The 20,780-nt window shown below is 47.9% G+C and overlaps 1 protein-coding gene across 8 annotated transcripts in view; it reads left to right on the top strand.

Annotated features, from left to right (window-relative positions):
* ngef (neuronal guanine nucleotide exchange factor) overlaps window positions 1-20,780 on the top strand; it is a 122,083-nt gene that overhangs the window by 87,898 nt on the left and 13,405 nt on the right. For all 8 annotated transcript variants that reach the window (XM_038816469.1, XM_038816470.1, XM_038816468.1 and 5 more), the window contains 8 exons: window positions 1,310-1,470; window positions 2,356-2,508; window positions 6,719-6,848; window positions 7,754-7,828; window positions 12,345-12,434; window positions 12,845-13,008; window positions 14,869-15,027; window positions 18,942-19,021. In XM_038816469.1, coding sequence (XP_038672397.1) covers window positions 1,310-1,470; window positions 2,356-2,508; window positions 6,719-6,848; window positions 7,754-7,828; window positions 12,345-12,434; window positions 12,845-13,008; window positions 14,869-15,027; window positions 18,942-19,021 — 1,012 coding nt within the window. The remainder of the gene's footprint in view (window positions 1-1,309; window positions 1,471-2,355; window positions 2,509-6,718; window positions 6,849-7,753; window positions 7,829-12,344; window positions 12,435-12,844; window positions 13,009-14,868; window positions 15,028-18,941; window positions 19,022-20,780) is intronic.

Raw genomic sequence — 20,780 nt, 5'->3', positions numbered from 1 at the left:
TACAGTAAATAGCCCCGAGTCGCCACTTTCCGGCACCTGTTCGGGTAGAGGGAGAATTCAGAATGGAAAAAATACCTAACAGCACGTTTTTCAGGACTTGTGTGAGGAAACTGGAGCACCCGGGGGAAACTCACACAGACACGGGGAGAACGTACAGACTCCGCACAGACAGTGACCCAAGCCGGGGATTGAACCTGGGACCCTGGAGCTCTAAAGCAACATTGGTAACTACTGTGCTACCGTGCTGCCCATGTTTTTATTATATATTAGGGGAGGGGTTAAAAGTTGCAGTGCGGACAAATTAGGAGAAGATGAGAGTACTTTCACTCACTGATCGGGGTAAGTTTTCTTTTTGTGTTATAAGCAGCAAGGAAGAAGAAAAAGTGCCTTTGTGAACTGGAGGCAGAGGAAAACTACTGCTGTGCAAACTTACTGTTAATAATGTTCCACTGGGGCAGCACGGTGATGCAGTAGTTTGCACTGCTGCCTCACACCACCGAGGACCCGAGTTCGATTCCGGCCCCGGGTCATTGTCCGTGTGGAGCTTGCATATTCTGCCCGTGTCTGCGTGGGTCTCACCCCCACAACCCAAAAGATGTGCAGGTTAGGTGGATTAGCCATGCTAAATTGCCCATTAATTAGAAAAAAAGAATTGGGTACTCTAAATCTTATCCATTATATAAATTGTTCCATAAGATGAATGTCCTTATCTATTACACTACTGAGACTCTACAGGATCGAGACACATATTGAATATGAGATGTATAGTGTTTGTTCATAGAGTATCATAGAATTTACAGTGCAGAAGGGGCCTCACGGTAGCATGGTGGTTAGCATCAATGCTTCACAGCTCCAGGGTCCCAGGTTCGATTCCCGGCTGGGTCACTGTCTGTGTGGAGTCTGCACGTCCTCCCCATGTGTGCGTGGGTTTCCTCCGGGTGCTCCGGTTTCCTCCCACAGTCCAAAGATGTGCGGGTTAGGTGGATTGGCCATGCTAAATTTCCCGTAGTGTAAGGTTAATGGGGGGATTGTTGGGTTACGGGTTACGTGGGTTTAAGTAGGGTGATCATTGCTCGGCACAACATCGAGGGCCGAAGGGCCTGTTCTGTGCTGTACTGTTCTATGTTCTAAGGAGGTCATTCGGCCCATTGACAAAAATTGTTCTATTTTTAAAATACATTAATGTGTGCAGGATCTAAGAGTCAAAATGAAAGAACAAGAAACATTAAAAATTGATTTATATTTATTAATCCCAAATGTTATAAGGATATAAAGATGTGAATGTTATCACTGAACAATTTTTCATCAGGCAATGTTTGAACTCGTCACGTCTGAAGCTTCTTACAACAAAAGTCTGGAGATCCTAATTTTCCATTTCATGAAATCTGAGCAGCTTAGTGAAGCACTCAGTCCCACTGAGAAACATCATATTTTCTCGAACATCCTTGACATCAAAGCAGCCAGTGAAAGGTAAGCCAAAGAACATCAAACCTGCTAAATGTACAACAAGCTACAGGTAATTGTGACGTCTTCGGGAAGTGCCACTGACTTCACATTCTGGAAAACTTTCATCGTGCTTGGTTTGGCTTTTTAAACAGTTGATCCTGTTTCATTTGAAATCCTGAGAATTATCCCCTGACACTATTTTGAGGAAGATCAAGGAAGCTCTCTCTGTTGTGGCTAGTATTAATTCATCAACCACCGTCACTAAAACAGATGATCAAATTGCTGTGGAATCTTGCTGTGCATATATTAGCAGCAGTGAATGCACTCCAAAGACACTTAATTTTGCCATAGAGCACTTTGGGATGCTCTGAGATTGTGAAAGGTACGAAATCAATGCAAATCTTTGTGTCAATCTACAAAGATAGGGATTTTCTGGCCAACCAAGAGAGTGTTTTCAAGCAGCGAAGGCGGCTCACCATTGGCTGCCAGTGGAATCTTCAAGTCCCGCCGATGTCTACAGCGTTTGCGTGGCTCACCCATTCTGCCGCTAGGGACACCATCGCTGTTGGGGGGGGGGGGGGGGGGGGGGGGGCAGGGTCTCCTTAAGCGAGACGGAAGATCACGGCAGAGGGATGGACTGGAAAATCCCACCCATAATTGTCCTGGTGTGTCTCAATTTTTTTTGAATTTGTGCTTTTCCAGTAGCAAATTTGCAGCAGATGTCACTTTAGGAAGAGTTCAATGTGAATCTGTTCACAGGCTTCCCAACCTGCTGTTCTAAAATATCAAACACGAGCACACCTGCAAAGGTGCAGCTCACTCCCTTTATAACCATTAGCAGTGTAAACTGATAGACTGTTTCATTGTCAGTCAGCAAACTTTACTGAGTACATTACCTTTTACTTTCAGATTCTTTCGGGACCTGGAGCACCGAATAGAAGAAGACATTGTTATCTCAGATGTCTGCGATATTGTGTATGAACATACTGTCAACCACTTCAATGTCTACATTCCATATGTTACAAACCAGAGCTATCAGGAGGCTGCCTATCGACGAGCAATGTATGCTTCATTGATGTTTCTGAGCAGGAGGGTAGAATAATCTTTGTCACAGTGTGTGCATGCACGGTTGAGCACGTGTTTGAGTAAATGTGCCACTGAGCTTAATATAGATGCAGTATCTCACTTACGCATAAAAATTGCTGGTGTTTGCTTTGTGGTAACAGACATATTTGGACTTCAAAGGAAGCTGTTTTACTCTAAACACCCAGCAGGTCAGGGAGCATCTGTGGAGAGAGAAAGATGGGGTTAACATTTCAGGTTTTAAGACTCTTCATCACAACTGAATCTGAAGAAAGGGAATAAGACCTGAAAGATAAACTCTACATTTCTATAAAAATGGCAGCTGTGGCTCAGATGGTAGCACTCTTGCCTCTAAGTAACAAAGTTCTGGGTTCAAGTCCCACTCCAGGACCAGATCGTAAAAATCAAGGCTGACACTCCACAGTAGTACTGAGAGATTGTTGGAGGTGCTGTCTTATGGATGAGATGTTAAACTGAGGCACCACCTGCTCTCTCAAGTGGATATAGAAGATCCCAATGCACTGTTTCAAGGAAGAGCAGGGATGTTATCCCTGGTGTCCTGGCCAATATTTATCCCTCAATCACAAGAACAAAAATTAGCTGGTCAGGTCATTGTCGCATTGCTGTTTGTGGGAACTTGCTATTTGCAAATTGACAACTGTATTTCCTACATTACAAGAGTGATTATACAACAAAAGTACCTAATTTACAGTGAAGCACAACAAGATGGCCGATGATTATGAAAAGTGCTATTTGGATACAAACCTTTCTGTTCTTTTACAGTCTGACCTGCTGAGTATTTATAGCATTTTATGTTTTTATTTCAAATTTCAAACATCCACGGTGCTTTGCTTCCTATTTTCTCGAATTGTTTGAACTGACATTTCACATTCCCATTGCAAATGATGGAACATCTTACAAGTCAGGAACAATGCTTAACATTTTTAGAATATTGTTGATGGTGGAGAGTTGCCTGGAACCTGCACTTTGACATTACCCATCAAAAGTTTCAAATCTTTTTTTATTCATTCACCCATGTTAATGTCATTGACAACCCCAGCATTCATCATCAAACCTCAATTGCCCTTGAGAAAGTGTTTGTGAGCAGCCTTTTTGAACTCTTTCACTCCATGTGGCAAAGGTACTCCCTTATGGTTTCTGGATGGGGTGAGTCAGGTTCTTGATCCAGTGCAGATGATGGAATGGCAATATATTGTCAAGTCAGGATGGTGTGTGGTTTGGAGGGGAAATTGCAGGCTGTTGTGTTCCCATACGCCAGCTGCCCATGTCCTTCTAGAAGCCCTGGGTTTGGGAAGTGCTGTCGAAGAAGTCTTGGCAAGTTGCTGCAGTGCATCCTGTAGATTGTACACACTGAATCTACAGTACACCTCTGGTGAAGGGAGTGAATGTTTGAGGTAGTGAATGTGGTGTTAATCAAGTGGGCAGCTTTGTCATGGGTGGTGTTGTGCTTTATGAAAGTTATTGGCGCTACACTTATCCAGGCATTGGGGAGTAAACCAACTCCTGACTTGTGCCTAGTAGATAGTGGAAAGGCTTTGGAAAGGCCACTGAATGCCCAAGTCTGATCTGCTTTTGAGTCTGGATGTACATTATGACAATAGTATTTAAGTGGCTGAACCGATCTCACTCTAAAATATTTTGGCGTAGCATCAGGGTCGACATAAGTCTTGGCTTCAGCCCCTCTTATTTTCCCCAAGTCCTTTCTGGAAAACTTCAGGGTATTTGCTGATGATTTCATACAGTCCTCCCACACCCAGCCTGAAGATCTCCAACCAGTTCAGCCTGATCCGCTGGAGGCAATCTCTCTTGGTCCTTGCCCCGCACAATGATGAGTGGGAGTCGGGCTGATTGCTGCGTCTAAGTCACTGGGATCATTGTGATCTTTATTTGTAATGGTTCCCCAGTGTAGGTGGCTAGCCTGGCCTTCATAGAAACATAGAAAAGGAGCAGGAGGAGGCCATTCGGCCCTTCAGGTCCGCTCCACCATTCATTATGATCATGGCTGATCATCCCACTCAATACCTAATCCTGCTTTCCCCCATAACCTTTGATACCCTGCACCCTAAATACTATATCTAACTGTGTCTTGGAACCATACAATGTTTTGGACTCAACTACTTCATGTGGTAACGAATTCCACAGGCCAACCTCTCTCTGGCTGAAGAAATTTCTCCTCGTCTCTGTCCTAAATGGTCTACCCAGTGTCCTCAGACTGTGACCCCTGGTTTGGGACATACCCATCATCGGGAACATCATTCCTGCATTTACCCTGTCCACTGTCCAGTCCTGTTAGAATTTTATAGGTTTCTATGTGATTCCCCCCTCATTCTTCTGAACTCCAGCGAATACAATCCTAACTAATTCAATCTCTCCTCGTACGTCAGTCCTGCCATTACAGGAATCAGTCTGGTAAATCTTCTCTGCACTCTATAGCTAGAACATCCTTCATCAGCTAAGGAGACCAAAACTGTGCACAATATTCCAAGTGTAGCCTCACCAACGACCTGAATAATTGCCTCAAGCCATCCCTGCTCCTGAACTCGAATCCTCTCGCGATGAAGGCCAGCTTACCATTTTCCTCCTTTATTGCCTGCTGCACATGCATGCTTACCTTCAGTGACTGGTATATGAGGACACCCAGGTCACTTTGTATGTTCCTCTCTCCTAATTTATGGCCATTCAGATAAATTCTGCCTTTTTACATTTGCTACCAAAATGGATAACCTCGCATTTATCCAAATTATAATGCATCTATTCATTTGTCCACTCATCCAACTTGTCCAAATCACACTGAAGGATCTCTGCATCCTCCTCACAGTTCACCCTCCCATCCAACTTGGTGTCATCTGCAAATTTGAAGATATGACATTTTGATCCTTCATCTAAATCATTGATATATATTGTGAATAGCTGGGATCCTAGCACCGATCCTGCGGTACCTCACTAGTCACTGCCTGCCAATTTGAAAAAGACCAGTTAATTCCTACTCTTTGTTTCCTGTCTGCCAACCAGTTTTCTATCCATCTCAATACACTGCCCCCAATCCCATGCGCTTTAATTTTACACGCTAATCTTTTATGCTGAACTTTGTCAAAAGCCTTCTGAAAGTCCAAATACACCACATCCACTGGTTCCGCTTCATCAATTCTACTAGCTACACCCTCGTTAGTTACATGCCTTCTAAGCTCAAAAATTGAATACCAGTTTGGAGGTGATCATATATCTGCTCCTTGATAATGAACACCGCAGCTCTTGTGTCCACCTCTATTTTCAATGGATGACCATTTACCAGCAGTTCCACCATTATTGGTCAGAATGCTTCAGTTTAGTTGCATTGTCCCTGTTTCTGTAGTGGGTATATCTGCATGGTGCGGCCAGTACTGGCCTTGGTGTCGTCCCTGCACAGCATGCATTTTGTCTATTCTTATAACTTTGTCTTGGGTAGGCTTTAATTTTACACGCAGGGGCCTCACGGTAGCATGGTGGTTAGCATCAATGCTTCACAGCTCCAGGGTCCCAGGTTCGATTCCTGGCTGGGTCACTGTCTGTGTGGAGTCTGCACGTCCTCCCCGTGTGTGTGTGGGTTTCCTCCGGGTGCTCCGGTTTCCTCCCACAGTCCAAAGATGTGCGGGTTAGGTGGATTGGCCATGCTAAATTGCCCGTAGTGTAAGGTTAATGGGGGGATTGTTGGGTTACGGGTATACGGGTTACGTGGGTTTAAGTAGGGTGATCATTGCTCGGCACAACATCGAGGGCTGAAGGGCCTGTTCTGTGCTGTACTGTTCTATGTTCTAGGTGTCATTGAATAGCACAGTTGATAAGACCTTCCATTGTATTGCTGATGATTGGCAATAAATTGATGGATCAATAATTGGCCAGATTGGATTTATCATGGTTTTTGTAGACAGGACATACCCATGTAATTTCTCACTTTGTTAGATACCAGTGTTGTATCGGTACTGGAACATCTTGGCTAGAGGAATGGTTAGTTCTGGAGCACAAGCCTTCAGCACTACAGCAGGGATGTTGGGTGGGTCTAGAGCCTTTGCTTGAAATCCCGAGATTTTAAGGCATAACATAAGAAAGTATGTTATAGAATTTCAAACATGAGTTTTATTAACATTTTGAAGAATTGTTGCCTTCATTCTATATTTCTTCTTCTTCAAAGGGAACATAACCTCCAGTTCCGTAATGTGATGGCCGAGCTTGAAAAAGATCCCAAATGTAGAGGACTGCCCTTCCCATCATTTCTTATCCTGCCATTTCAAAGGATAACACGATTAAAACTGCTGGTACAGGTACCTGAGATCACTGTATGGATACCAGACTGACTACATTTTTCAGGCAAACATTTCAGCACCAATTAACATTTGGATCATTATTTTACACAATGAAGGCGATTGTGGGTCATCAACTGTACATGTTACCAAATTGCTGGGCTGATTAAGTCCCTCCACATTTCCATACTAGCCAGTTAAAGGGAGTTCCTTGTTTTAAAGAAAAAAAGTATAAATATTGCTCTGCAGTTAGTGGAATGTTCATTTTGAAGTTGGCTAACTAGGTCTTTTTTCTCAAGTACACAAGTATATGCACATTTTGTAGCTCAGAGTTTTTTTTTGAGTGGGTCACACGCAAGAGGCCACATTCCATAAAGAATATCCACTGTGCACAAAAAAATGGAAGCTTTAAAACTATACAAAAAAGTGTTTTTTATTGTTGCGTAAATGAGTCAAGAACTTGATTCCCAATTCAATCCTCAAGCTTGCTGATCACTTTACGATTATAAACCTTGGTGGAATCACCTCATCCTTTCGTAGCAGGTAGAATAATAATAATAATAATTGCTTATTCTCACAAGTAGGCTTCAATGAAGTTACTGTGAAAAGCCCCTAGTCGCCACATTCCGGCGCCTGTTCAGGGAGGCCGGTACGGGAATCAAACCCACGCTGCTGGCCTTGTTCTGCATTATAAGCCAGCTGTTTAGCCCACTGTGCTAAACCAGCCTGTGGGTGGGCAATGGATTCCACTGGAAGGAAACTCAGATATGTGGATCTTTTATTTAGTTTCTTCCCCACTGAGAGCTGATATCTGATGTAGCTTAGGATCAGGAAAGATGCAAAACAAGCAAATGGATGTTATTTCTGCCCATAAAATAATTACAGCTAAGTAGCTTATGCCTCTGAATTCAATTCTGTTTTTACAGAATATCTTGAAAACAGCAGAAGAAGAGTCAAAGAGGGAAAGCACAGCTGTGAAGGCACATAGAGAACTGGAAAAGGTACAACAGCAATAATCCTGTTTTCATTTAGCCGCCTTTCCTCCCCCTATTGGTAGCTTTCACTTTGGTGAATAGTGTCAACACCCAATGGTGGCTACGTACATGGTGCTCCTGAGTTTTAGTTCCAAAAAAGTCAACCCTTCACTTTCTCAGTTATTGCTTTTTACATTTTTGTTATGCTTTCCATGCAAGTATTTGTAATTCTTGATTTCTGTATGCACATATGGTATTGTGATGCACAGCACAAAAACATCACAAAGTATCGGGACAATATACATGGGTAGATTTTCAATCAGGCTTCCACCTGTCCATTATTAGAATCCTGAACATTATTTTTTTGATCCTGACTGATTTTGTACAGTCAGCTTTAATGACATTTGAGTTGAGGAGATCAACGTCCTGCCCATGTTTGAACTTGACGTTGACAGCTCTTGGGAGGGTGACGTTTGGGGAAGGTTGTGAGGAAAGGAGGAGGGAGCACTCAAACTTGCATGCAAATAACCTTTTCTAGGCAATAAATTTAAAGAGGTACAGTCTTTGAACAGAAATGACTACATAGGAAGATAAAAATGTTAGTATCCTTTAAAAGGCTCCTAATATCTTTAATTTGTATTTTAGCATGTACAGTGGTTGTCTAGGTGACAGAAATGCCTGGCAACTAGTGGCTGCTACACTAAGTGTGCTAAACCACAGAATACCAATCTCTTGTTTAGTGGTTAGTAAAGTGTTGGTGCACAATGGGATGACATATAAATTACAGACAGGTGGTAAATGGTAGAACAAAGGAATCAAATGAAAACATCTCTAAATCCTGGTGTCTTCATTTTCTGACCTTCTGCACAAATGGTACAGCTAAACATACCCTCACAGCTCCCTGTTGGAATATCTTATTAGGTGCACTTATCCCACACAATTATGGGGCTGGATTCTCCGTTTCTGAGATTAAGTGGTGATGTTGGCGTGGAAACAGTGATGTTTTACGACAGCAAAAAGGCGTAACAGCTGTACGGATTCAGCAACTCTAAGTAGGCTAGCACCATCGCCACGTGGAACACAACCGTTTCCAAGCGAAACGGCGCCAGATTCGTTGGGTCCGTGTTTGGCGCACATGAGGCTCATACGCCGCAGCCGCACTTAAACGATCCATCCCCCCACACACACACCGTCGCAGCCAACAAGATGGCTGCTAGGAGAGCAGCTCCATGGTTCAGGGATGCTGAGCTGGACACCCTCCTGGACGGCGTGGAGGAGAGAAGGATGACCCTGTACCCCGGCCCGGGAGGAAGGCCAACAGGCGCCGCCGTTTGCCATGCCTGGGCGCAGGTGGCAGAGGCGGTCAACGCAGCGGGCAACATCGTCCGGCGCCGTTTCGCTTGGAAACGGTTGTGTTCCACGTGGCGATGGTGCTAGCCTACTTAGAGTTGCTGAATCCGTACAGCTGTTACGCCTTTTTGCTGTTGTAAAACATCACTGTTTCCACGCCAACATCACCACTTAATCTCAGAAACGGAGAATCCAGCCCCATAATTGTGTGGGATAAGTGCACCTAATAAGATATTCCAACAGGGAGCTGTGAGGGTATGTTTAGCTGTACCATTTGTGCAGAAGGTCAGAAAATGAAGACACCAGGATTTAGAGATGTTTTCATTTGATTCCTTTGTTCTACCATTTACCACCTGTCTGTAATTTATATGTCTGGACTGACATCCAGTGCAGGAAGAAACTGCATGACCTCCTCGGGGAGGCCAGGGTGAGTAGGCAGCACGGTGCCCCTGGCACCATTCCCGCCAGGTGGTAAGCCACAGACATGTTGGGGATCACCAAGTGTGCCAAGATGAATGCGCTGTGCACACTCCCCCGGTATTGGGTGCAGACGTGCATGATGCGCATCTGTTGGTCACAGACCTGCTGGATGTTCATGGCATGGAAACCCTTTCTGTTGGTGTACAGCGGCCTGTTATCTGCAGGTGTGCATCTGTGCACCAGGTCCCCACTTGGCGACTAGAACGACCCCGTTGTATGAATGTTCAGGGCAACCGTCACCTTGACAATCACTGGGAGCGAGTGTCCTCCGCCATATCCTCGCAGTGCCAGGTGTGCCATCATCTGGCATATGTATCTCACAGTCCCTCTGCTCATCTGCAGTCTCCATCTGCATGCCTGGCCCGGAGGTCCTCGAACGACATGCGGTTGCAGTACACGCAGGGCCTCATCCGATGCCCCCTTGGCACCTCCTCTTCCTCCTCGGTCTGTTGGGCGGCCGGCCTCCCAGCCTGAGCAGCTCCTACCTGCCCCTCTGCAGCCCACTCCTCTGCTGCAGCCTGCGCCTCCTCTCTGAGCGGCCTCCACTCACGCTGCCGCAGGGCATCTTGCAGAGCTGTGGCCATCACCATGGCGGCCAGTATCCCGGTTTGATGTCCAAATCCCATTATCTGCAGGGGATGAAAGGCCAACATGTTAGCATGGCGCATACTTCCGTGCCCATCCAGGTTCCATGCGCTACATGGTGGCCCCAGTTGGCACTGTAGATCCCACCCACACATTCCCCCCCCCCCCAACCCAGGTACCTCGGCACCCTCGGTGCCCCCGGCCCTGGCACCTGTCCCTGCTGCCAGGGGTACCATTGGCTGGCATGGCCCTCACTGGGTGTTGACGTGAGTGTTTTCATAGAATTTACAGTGCAGAAGGAGGCCATTCAGCCCATCGAGTCTGCACCAGCTCCTGGAAAGAGCACCCTACCCAACGTCAACACCTCCACCCTATCCCCATAACCCAGTAACCCCACCCAACACTAAGGGCAATTTTGGACACTAAGGGCAATTTATCATGGCCAATCCACCTAACCTGCACATCTTTGGACTGTGGGAGGAAACCGGAGCACCCGGAGGAAACCCACGCAGACACGGGGAGGATGTGCAGACTCCGCACAGACAGTGACCCAAGCTGGAATCGAACCTGGGACCCTGGAGCTGTGAAGCGATTGTGCTATCCACAATGCTACCGTGCTACCAGTGTTGCCCTGGGTGTTCCCCCGGTGGGTGGCAGCTGGTTGGTGGGGTGTTCGGGGGCAGTGGGGCGCATTGTAGCAAGGGGTGGGGTGCGGGAGTGGGTGCACCCATACGACTGGTGTCACTGTGTAGGACCATGGGCCAAGGAGGGTGGTCAGCAAGATGACCGCTGCAATGGCTGCTTGGCCTGTCCCCCCCCCCCCCCCCCCCCCCCCCCCCCCCCCCCCCCCGCCGCAGCCAGCACGGCCGGTGTCCGGGCCAGCAGCCCGCAGTCACTCCACTCCATTTCCTACCTCCTCTCTCTCAGCAGCCAGGACGCCAGGGTTCACGCTTTTTATAACCACAAGTGAACGACGCTGTTGGGAAATCGGCCCATCGGAGGCCCCGGAGCATCGGGTGTCGGCCCGCTTACGATATGCCTACAATATTTTCAGCCCACACGGTGAACGCTGCATTTAGTCTATTTTGGGGGTGCCGGTCAGACGGGTGCCTACCATGATTTCAGCGTCGGAAGCTATTCTCCGGCAATCACATTTCACGATTTTGGCGTCGGCAAACGGAGAATCCAGCCCAAGAGTTTAAGCCACTTAAAATGGGAACCGTTCTATGTGTTTTCAATCTACATAGAGGCCGAGATTCTCTGGCCTCTCAGTGGCACATTTCTCAGCGGCAGGAGGTGGCCCACCATTGGTCGGCAGCTGGATCTTCCGGTGCCGCCACTGTCAACGGGATTTCCCATCAAAGTCGCTCCACGCTGGGAACCCGCAGCGGGGGCCCGTCATCAGCGGGTCCAGAAGATCTCACTGGCATGAACAGTTGAAAGATCTTGCCCACAGTCTAGGATGCAATCACGGATTCATTTTAATTACTTAGAATAGAATTTACAGTGCAGTTGGAGGCTATTCGGCCCATCAGGTCGGCACCTGCCCTTGGAAAGAATGCTCTACTTAAGCCCAAGCTTCCACCCTATCCTCGTAACCCAGTAAACCTACCTAACCTTTTGGACACTAAAGGGCAATTTATCATGGCCAATCCACCTAACCCACACATCTTTGGACTGTGGGAAGAAACCGGAGCACCCGGAGGAAACCCACGTAAACATGTGGAGAACATGCAGACTCCACGGAGATAGTGACCCGAGGTTGGAATTGAACCTGGGACCCTGGAGCTGTGAGGCAGCAGTGCTAACTACTGCACCATCGTGCCGCCCATAATTCCAGGGATATCCCAACTGCAGAAACTAAAATACCAGCATGCCAACCTCTAGTTCTGGTTGTAGTATCTGTCAATTCAAACTTCTCAATTTAATATTAATTGGTCTTCTATAAAGCAGCTTTATAGAAACATTGTTTTACACACGGTTACAGATTAAACCAATCTTTCAAGGAGATAGAAAAAGACAAAGAATTAAGTGACACAGGACATCAGTAGCTTGGTATTTTCCAAACATAATCATGCCAAGATGTACTGACTGCAAAAATCTATCGATTTATTTCTTCTCATTGAAGGTTATCAAAGAGTGTAGTGAACGTGTGAAAAAAATGGGTAGAACTGAGCAGCTGATCAACTTTGAGAAGAAACTGGAGTTTAAAATCAAGGTATGAATAGAAAAATAGACTCTTGTCTTTATAAGAATAAATAACTCTGTATGTTTGATCCAGTATACATAACCTTGAGAGAACAATTCAGAACATAATGCAATGTGTCGACTGGAGGAACAAAATTTAAAAATTAGAATTATATGTAAAAACAGATGATAAAATTGCTCTTTATACTGTAGAGCTCTTTATACTGTAGAAAATAATATAAAATGTATGTTACTGCAAAATTTTAACGGAATTCCTTAATTGTAACAGCGTAGGCTCACGAGGAACAATAGATTCCACTTAATCAATATCATTAAGCATTTTGACCAGTAACCATAGAGGGATGAATAGACGATCTTTATTTTATTATTCTACATCTAAATTATTAAATTACATCTAACCAATGTCTGTATTCTTCCCAGGCTGTGCCAATTATCTCCCAGTCTCGGTGGCTGCTGAAAGAAGGTGAACTGGAACAAATGTCAGGACAGAAAGCAACACGAACCTTTCGGAAGAAGAAACTGTTCAAGCCAGTCTACCTGATTCTGTTCAATGATCTTTTCCTAATAACCAAGAAACATTCCTAGTGAGTCATTGCAAAAATATCAAAGCTATTGGTAATGTGGAGAAAATTAAATTCAATATTGGGTGATTTTATGTCATGTGGCTTATATCTGCTCTATGAGGTTTATTTCTTGAAGAAATGAAGCTTTTGTCCAAACTGTGTCAATTTTGAAATCTGGTTTTCTGGCTGCTGCATTATCAAGAATTTCTAGTTTCTGATGGAAGGGGTATTGGAAAGGTATTGCCACAAAAGTATGTGTGTGAGTATACAATGGTTTGTTTACAAGGGGTGTAATTTAACCACTGCCTTGTGCCCAGCACGGATCTGCATGTGTTGGTTAAATAGAGGGAAAGGTGAAAATTGAGAATCATGCCAGGCGCGAATCAGTTTGCCATCTTACCGGCGCGCTCCCGATGGCGAGTTCCGGATCTCATCCAAATATGGCGGGCATATCATTAACCCCAATTTGCATGAATTTTCAACTCATTCGCAAGATTGAAGTCGAATGAAACGGCCTCCTGGGAACTATCCAACTCCCCAGAGAGAAATCACACGGGTGTTGTTTAGTGACACAGGCATCGCTGTGCCACTCTGTTCTGCCCGCTGCCCTTGATACCCTCAGTGAGGCTCCTAAATGATAATGCCATGCTCCGCAGTGCTCTGGCAATGCCCACCTGCAACTGGGACATGATGTTGAGGCCCTTAGCCATGGGTGTCACAGACTGAGCCATGCCTTGGACACCACCACTAACGACGCTGACCTTGTGTTGCAGGCTTTCTACTGCGGTTACCACCCTAGCAGTGTTGTTGGCATCATCTCCTGCCACGCATTGTCGGCATCATCTCCTGCGGCCTAAACCTTTGGGACTCATCCAATCGGCTTTCCATTCGTTGGAATGTCTTGGACATCCCTCCTGAATCTATTGGCCATGACCAAGCTTATGCATCAGCTCTGAGATAACATTGTTCAAAGGCTCGGCACCTGACTGGGACTCAGCAGAGTCCTGGAATCCAGCAGACCTCTGACTGCTGACTCTCTTGGATGTTGTTGCCTCCACCTGATGTGCATTAGCAAGTGTAGTGCTCACCAGATTGTACCCCAGAAGCCTGTCCACCAATAATCTGTGTGTCTCACCACTGTTGGAAGATGGGGGTATTGCTGTGGCACCTTGATGGTGGTCTCCTCAGAGCTCTCCTCCCAGGTGGTCCCTTAGGTGGGAGGATTGGGGATGACTCTGGATGTCCTGGCCCCATCAGATGGAGCTCCTGCGAGACAATGGACATGCGACTAGTGAGAGGTAAGGATCATTTTGTCTGACATGAACAATTCACTTGAGAACAGGTCATCTGGATGAAGGGGCAGTGGATCCGCAGTGCAGGCCAACCTCACTGTCAGTGACTGCTCCCTCCTCAGTCAACCCCACAATCTCCAGGACCCGTTCCTCATAGGGGTGAGGATTCAGATCTCTGATGTCCCGTCTCACATCCACAGCATTGAGAAATCTGTCCAGGATGACATCCCCAAAGCAAGGAGCAGGTTTGCATGCTGCCATGCTTATATGGTGGTTGGAGTAAGTGGTGAGGGAGCGTTTAAAAGCATCTTCCCCCTTGTTAGTAGCAAGCCTCTGAGGCAGAGGTCTGGCGAATCAGATGGCTAGACAGCCAATAATGGCGAGAAGCTCGTGGGGGCTCATTTTCGGCACTAAGTGCCATTAATTATGGGCCATGTGCTCGCTAATGTGGCCGTTGGGAAACACATTGCGAATCATGCCCAAAATGACACATAGAAAGTTTTCTGTTAAATTGCGTCCAAGGTTTTTTTTGTTGGCTAATTTCAAAGATAGAATCTGGATCTTAAGTGTGATGTTTTTTTCCTTCTAGCGGTGACAGATATGAAGTGTTTGACTACGCACTTCGAGGCCTCCTTCGGGTCCAAGAGCTAGAGGACCAGGGACAGGCACTTGCAAATATATTCATGCTGCGACTCTTGGAGAACAACAATGACCGAGAGGTCCAATATATGCTGAAAGCAAAGTCATTGTAAGTAGCAAGAAATAAAAGATTACATTTGCTGGAAATGTACATCAAGGTTGCCAAATTTCCAGGGAATCCTTCCAATCTTCCCGAATAACATGGGCAGAAAGTTAGTTCCATCCAACACCAACCCCACCACCAGAGAACCAGAGAGAATAGGTAAGCTAATATTTTTGACAGGGACTTTAGTCAAAGCTGTCCTGACAAAGAATCTCCTTTTGTATTTCCAACATTCTTCATCATATTTCAAGTTGCTAGCATATATAATTTTTCTTTTTTTAAATCTCTGCTATGAGGTACTCTAAATATCGAACAACTAATTGGGCCTATAAAGCTGTGTATTAACGTTGCTGGGCTGTGGATCATGCTACCTCAAGGTTGCTCATCGCTTCACCATATCAGAATGTGCAGCTGTGATTCTTTAGCACTTCTGCCTGTGGGATGTGACATCCATCTGGCAAAATTAATCTCTTCATATAATTTTTCCTCCTGAGTTACTTATTTGTGAATGTGATAAATATCTTTGAGAACAGCAGGGCTGGCTTGCATCTCACTTAATCTGGAAAGGAATCATGGCAAAAATAAATCAGACGACAGTTATTCAGTAGAAGGTTATGCAAATGATATTCTAATAATACACAAGATGGAAGATCTTTAAAAGCTTTTGCTGTTAAAATCCGTCTCAAATCTGTTTGATTTGAAATCCCAGTGGACCCAACACTGATTCTGCTGTCAGAATCAAAGTCTTACCATGTTGAGCAGTGCAATAATGAATGTACCACAGTTCACCCAATATTTTTTAAGTCTGTGTTACTAGTGACTGTGGATGGAGAAAGTATGTGTCTCCTGTATGTGTATGGAGAAAGTATGGGCGGAATTCTCCGCTCCCGGGAAAAATCGGGAGGGCCGTCGTGAACTTGGCCGAGTTTTACGACGGACTCGGAGGCCGCTCCTCGCTCCCTATTCTCCCCTCCCGGCGGGGCTAGGAGCGGCGCTCCGTAAATCTCGGCCACGGGGGCGTCGCGCCGAGAATGACGTGGCCGGCGCGCCTAATAATGTCAACCGTGCATGCGCAGGTTGGCCTGTTCCAACCCGCGCATGCGCGGCTGACATCATGACGCTGACGGCACAAACCCGCGTATGCGCGGTGGCCGTCTTTCCCCTCAGCCACCCCGCAAGACGTGGCGGCTTGATCTTGCGGGGCGGCGGAGGGGAAATAGTGCGTCCAATTTGGATGCCGGCCCGACAATCGGTGGGCACCGATCGCGGGCCTGTCCTCTCCCGAGCACAGTCGTGGTGCTCTTTCTAGGCCACCTACAAGCCCCAAACGGGCTTCTCACTCCCGTTTCACGACGGCAGCGACCAGGTGTGTTTGCCGCCGTCGTGAAACAGCCGCGAACTGCAGGCCGCTCGGCCCATCCGGGTAGGAGAATCGCCGGTCGCCATGAAAAACGGCGAGCACCTATTCTGCCGAGCAGGGGTGGAGAATCGCGGGGGGCGCAAGGGGGGCGTGGATGTTGTCGGGGGGGCCTCCCCCGAATCTCCCACGCCACGTGGGGAGCGGAGAATCGCGCCCAGTGTGTCTCCTGTAACTATAACAGTTAAATGAACTGGGGCGGCATTCTCACCTACCCGGCGTGACGGAGGGTCCCGGAGTAGGGGAGTGGCGCCAACCACTCAGGGGTCGGGCCTCCCCAAAGGTGGGGAATTCTCCCCACCTTTGGGGGCCAGCCCCGCGCCGGAGCGGTTGCCACCAGGAGACCGGCGCAAAAAACCGGCGCCCCCGGCACCGGGGCTGGCCGAAAGGCTTTCGCCGGTCCGCGCATGCGCCGGCAGTGATGTCAGTGGCAGCTGGCCGCTGATGTCACTGCCGGCGCATGCGTGATGTGGAGTTCTCTTCCGCTTCCGCCATGGCGGAGGCCGTGGCGGACGCGGAAGAAACTAGTGCAGCCAGGGCACTGGCCCGGAGTCTGAGGGGGGGCCCCCCGATCGCGGGCCAGGCCACCGTGGGGGCACCCCCCGGGGTTCGATCGCCCCCCGCCCTCCCCAGGACCCCGGGGGCCTACTCGCGCCGCTGAGCCCGCCATTCCAGAGGTGGTTTAAACCTCGGCGGCAGGAGAGGCCTCCCAGCGGCGGGGCTTCGGCCCATCCGGGCCGGAGAATCGCCGCAGGGGCCTCTCCGATCGGAGTGGCGAGATTCCTGCCCCCGCCACTTCCCGGGTGGCGGAGAATCTCTGCCATGGCGGGGACGGGATTTTAGGCGCCCCCAGGCGATTCTCCGACCCTGCTGGGGGTCGGAGAATTTCGCCCCTGCTGTCTGTAGTTAAGTTAAAGACCATATTATTTGGAATTGCAGCCAATTATCTTAAAAAAATAATCATCATTTTAGTTATGTTGCATCAATAATGATTCTCCTATCACAGCTAACGGGTGGGTTCGAACCAAATGGGAACTATGTCCAATAGCAAGTGCGTTTAGCTGCATGTTTCCTGGTGCTCACATTTAACACAACTCCGGTTACATATGGGGCCTCAGGGAGAATGCAGAGCCGAGGCCGCATTTAGTCCCATTTCCTGTGCTGCGGAGCCCCGTTTGCCGAAACACCTCAGTGAAGGGCTTGGGATGCCTTTTCCCGACCCCAAATCCCCCCCCCCCCCCCCCAAAGCCCCAACTCACCTATAAGGGAGTTCCCCCCCCCCCCCCCCCCACCCCCCCTCCCCCCCCCCTCTCCGCACCCCACCTCACGTGCACAGGGCACCCCGGGCCCGATCACTGGCGCACAAAAGAATGTCAGCTTCGCACTGCCAGCCTGGCAGTGCCCCTGCCACCTGGACATCTTGGCAGTGCCAGGTTAGCCTCCAGGTGGTATCAGCAGTGCCAGGGTCCCACCCCGCCCAGAGGGCATGCACCTAGCGGCCTCCGATCCCCTGGGAGACCCAATGCCTTGGTCACCTTAGCGAACTGCGTATTAGAGTGAGACAAAAAGTGATTCCGGCCACTATGGGCGGGGCTCACATCGCAACGTCTCGCGAGATCGCGAAAGATCTCATGAGGTACGGCGAGCCGGATGGATCCCAGGAGCGGGCTCTCCCATCATTTACCGGCCACGTTGCGCACGACGTGCTGCTTTTTGTGTGCAGCTTGGCCAATGGATCGCGTCCAACGTCTTTGTTCCTAATGCTCAAATTACCTTGACTACAATTTACCAAGAAACAAATGAAAATGACTATGAGGGAACAGTATTACTTCTTCTTCACATTTTCCCAACATTTATTAGAAATAGGGGCGGTACGGTGGCACCGTGTTTAGCACTGCTACCTCACAGCACCAGGGACCCGGCTTCAGATCCAACCTCATGTGGAGTTTGTCAGATCTCCCTGTGTCTGTATGGGTTTCCTCCGGTGCTCCAGTTCCCTCCCAAAGTTCAACAATGCGGAGGTTAGGTGGATTGGCCATTCTAAATTGCTCCTTAGTTACGGGGATAGGGTGTGGGATTGGACCTAGGTAGGGTGCTCTTTCACGGGGTCGCTGCAGACTCAATGGGCTGAATGGCCTCCTTCTGCACTTTAGGGATTCTATGAAATGGCAGACATTTGGTTCAAAGAATAAAATTCACAGGGTCGTTATGCCTTCTATCTGCCAATTTGGTTATCGGCTGAAATGTTATCAAGTGCCACTTTATAATAAAATGATGTTGATACACAGAATATCTCTTGGAAATGTAATTGACCAAGCAAAGAATGATTCTCAGTCCATTGCTGAAGAGATTTTGTGGATAAAAGTATAAAGTGTTCCTGCAGTTCTGAGATATAGAGTTAAGTACAGCAGCTTATATTCCCTCTGGAATCTCCTCTGTAGTCTTCCTGTTTTCCTTGCGATTTATTTTACTGATTCTAATAGTCCTCAAATCTACTTTGCAGGAGTGATAAGAAACGCTGGGTCCACGCACTTGCTCCAAACCGAAGAACAAAGTATGTTTCCCCCAGCTCACTGCATTGGGGTAAGGCTGCATGTTGTCATTTAACCAACCTCAGATACTGTGCTTGATCAGATGTGTTTTTGTTTCCTCTCATTGCTTATGCTAACCTTCGATGAGCAGGCAAAGAGTGACAGCCTGTGTCTGAGATCCATCTGTGACCAACCAAAATTAGAGGGAGCTTTACCCTGCACCGGAATTGTACTATATCCGACACAGAGCTGGGTGCTCAAAATGGAAACTGCTCATTTCCATTCATGCATAAGCACAAAAGTCAAAGAAGTGACTGTTAGATTAATCACTATTGTTCAGTGTAAATGTTTAATTTTCCACTGCACCCCTTGCCTGAAATTAGGTACCACTGAAAATGGATGTAGGAATTTCAGTGCTATGATTCAGCTACACCCATTGCTTCCATTGCGTGTAGTTGATTTATTTAAATTATTGTAGCAGATGGTGGTACACTGCTGCCTCACAGCATCGAGGGTGCTTAGCGTACCCGCAAAAGTAGCAGCGGGGCCCCGCGGATTTATCGGGGCGCCCCGCGGCACAAGCCTGAGGGAGGCTGGGAGCGGTGGGTAGCTGGTGGGAAGCGTGCCAGGAGGCGGCCTGGCCAGGGTCATAGGTGCGAGCGCTTAGATCTGCGACCTCCAGGGAGGCGGAGAGAGTCAGTGTCTCCGTTAAAATGAGTTCATCTCTTTCCAGCATCCGCTGGCGGATCACAGGAGACAGCACCCCAGCCACGTAAGCGTCTCTGACGAGTAGCTCCATGTGCTCTGTAGAGGACACCGCTTCACAGGCGCAACCTCTCCCCAGGGCACAGAGGGCCCGGGCGTATTGGTCTAGAGACTCACCGGGGACCTGCTTTCTGGTGGCCAGCAGATGTCGAGCGAATACCCTGTTGATCGGTTTGAGGAATTGTCCTTTTAGCTTCCGTATAGCGTCATCATAATCTGTTTCGTCTTCGATTATTGAGTAAGCGGCAATACCCACGCTGGAGTGGAGGACGTGCAGCTTCTGTGCCCCGGTGGGGGGGGTGGTTGTAGATGCCAGGAACCCTTCGAGGCAAGTCAGCCAGAGTTTGAAAAGTTCTGTAGAGTTCGGAGTTTGCGGGCTGATGCGGAGGCATTCGGGCTTGATGCGGAACTCCATCTTCAAAGTTGTAGTTAATTAAATTGATGCACCATCGATTGCACGCGAGGCGAGTGATTTACCAATGTCAGGCTTTAATTAACTAGAACACAGCCTGGCGATCGTCTACAGTGGAAAGGGACGATCGTCAGGCTTCTGAGCATTTATACCTCGTTGATAGAGGCGTGGTTAACTCAGCCTCTCGGCCAATCGGTCGAGAGGCACATGACCGACCAGGGCCAATGGTAAGCCGACGTTCTGGCCCAATGGCAGACGAGTATGCAGATCATATCATCACACCTGGTTCAATCCCGCCCCCGGGTCGCTGTCCGTGTGAGGTTTGCACATTCTCCCCATGTCTGCATGGGTCTCACCCCCACAACCCAAAGATGTGCAGGGTAGGTGGTTTGGCCATGCTAAATTGCCCCTTTCATTGGAAATAAAAAGTTGTTGTAGCATGCTGCCAGCATTCAGCATGCTTTGAGAGGCTGGAAGTCTGATTGGGGGAGCAAAATCATGGGAGGCCAGAAAAATTTAACTTAGCCCTTATTATTTAAACTCTGCCCGTACCTCTTAAAACAAAGGTGCATTCTGGCTGGAGCAGGTGCTGGGTTTCATTGTGAAAGTGTGTTTGTTCTGGAAAACAACAAGC

This window comes from Scyliorhinus canicula, chromosome 13, assembly GCF_902713615.1.
Source record: "Scyliorhinus canicula chromosome 13, sScyCan1.1, whole genome shotgun sequence".
NCBI lineage: Eukaryota > Metazoa > Chordata > Chondrichthyes > Carcharhiniformes > Scyliorhinidae > Scyliorhinus > Scyliorhinus canicula.
The sequence above is the reverse complement of the archived record's forward strand: the minus strand, read 5'-3'. Positions and strand labels throughout refer to the sequence as shown.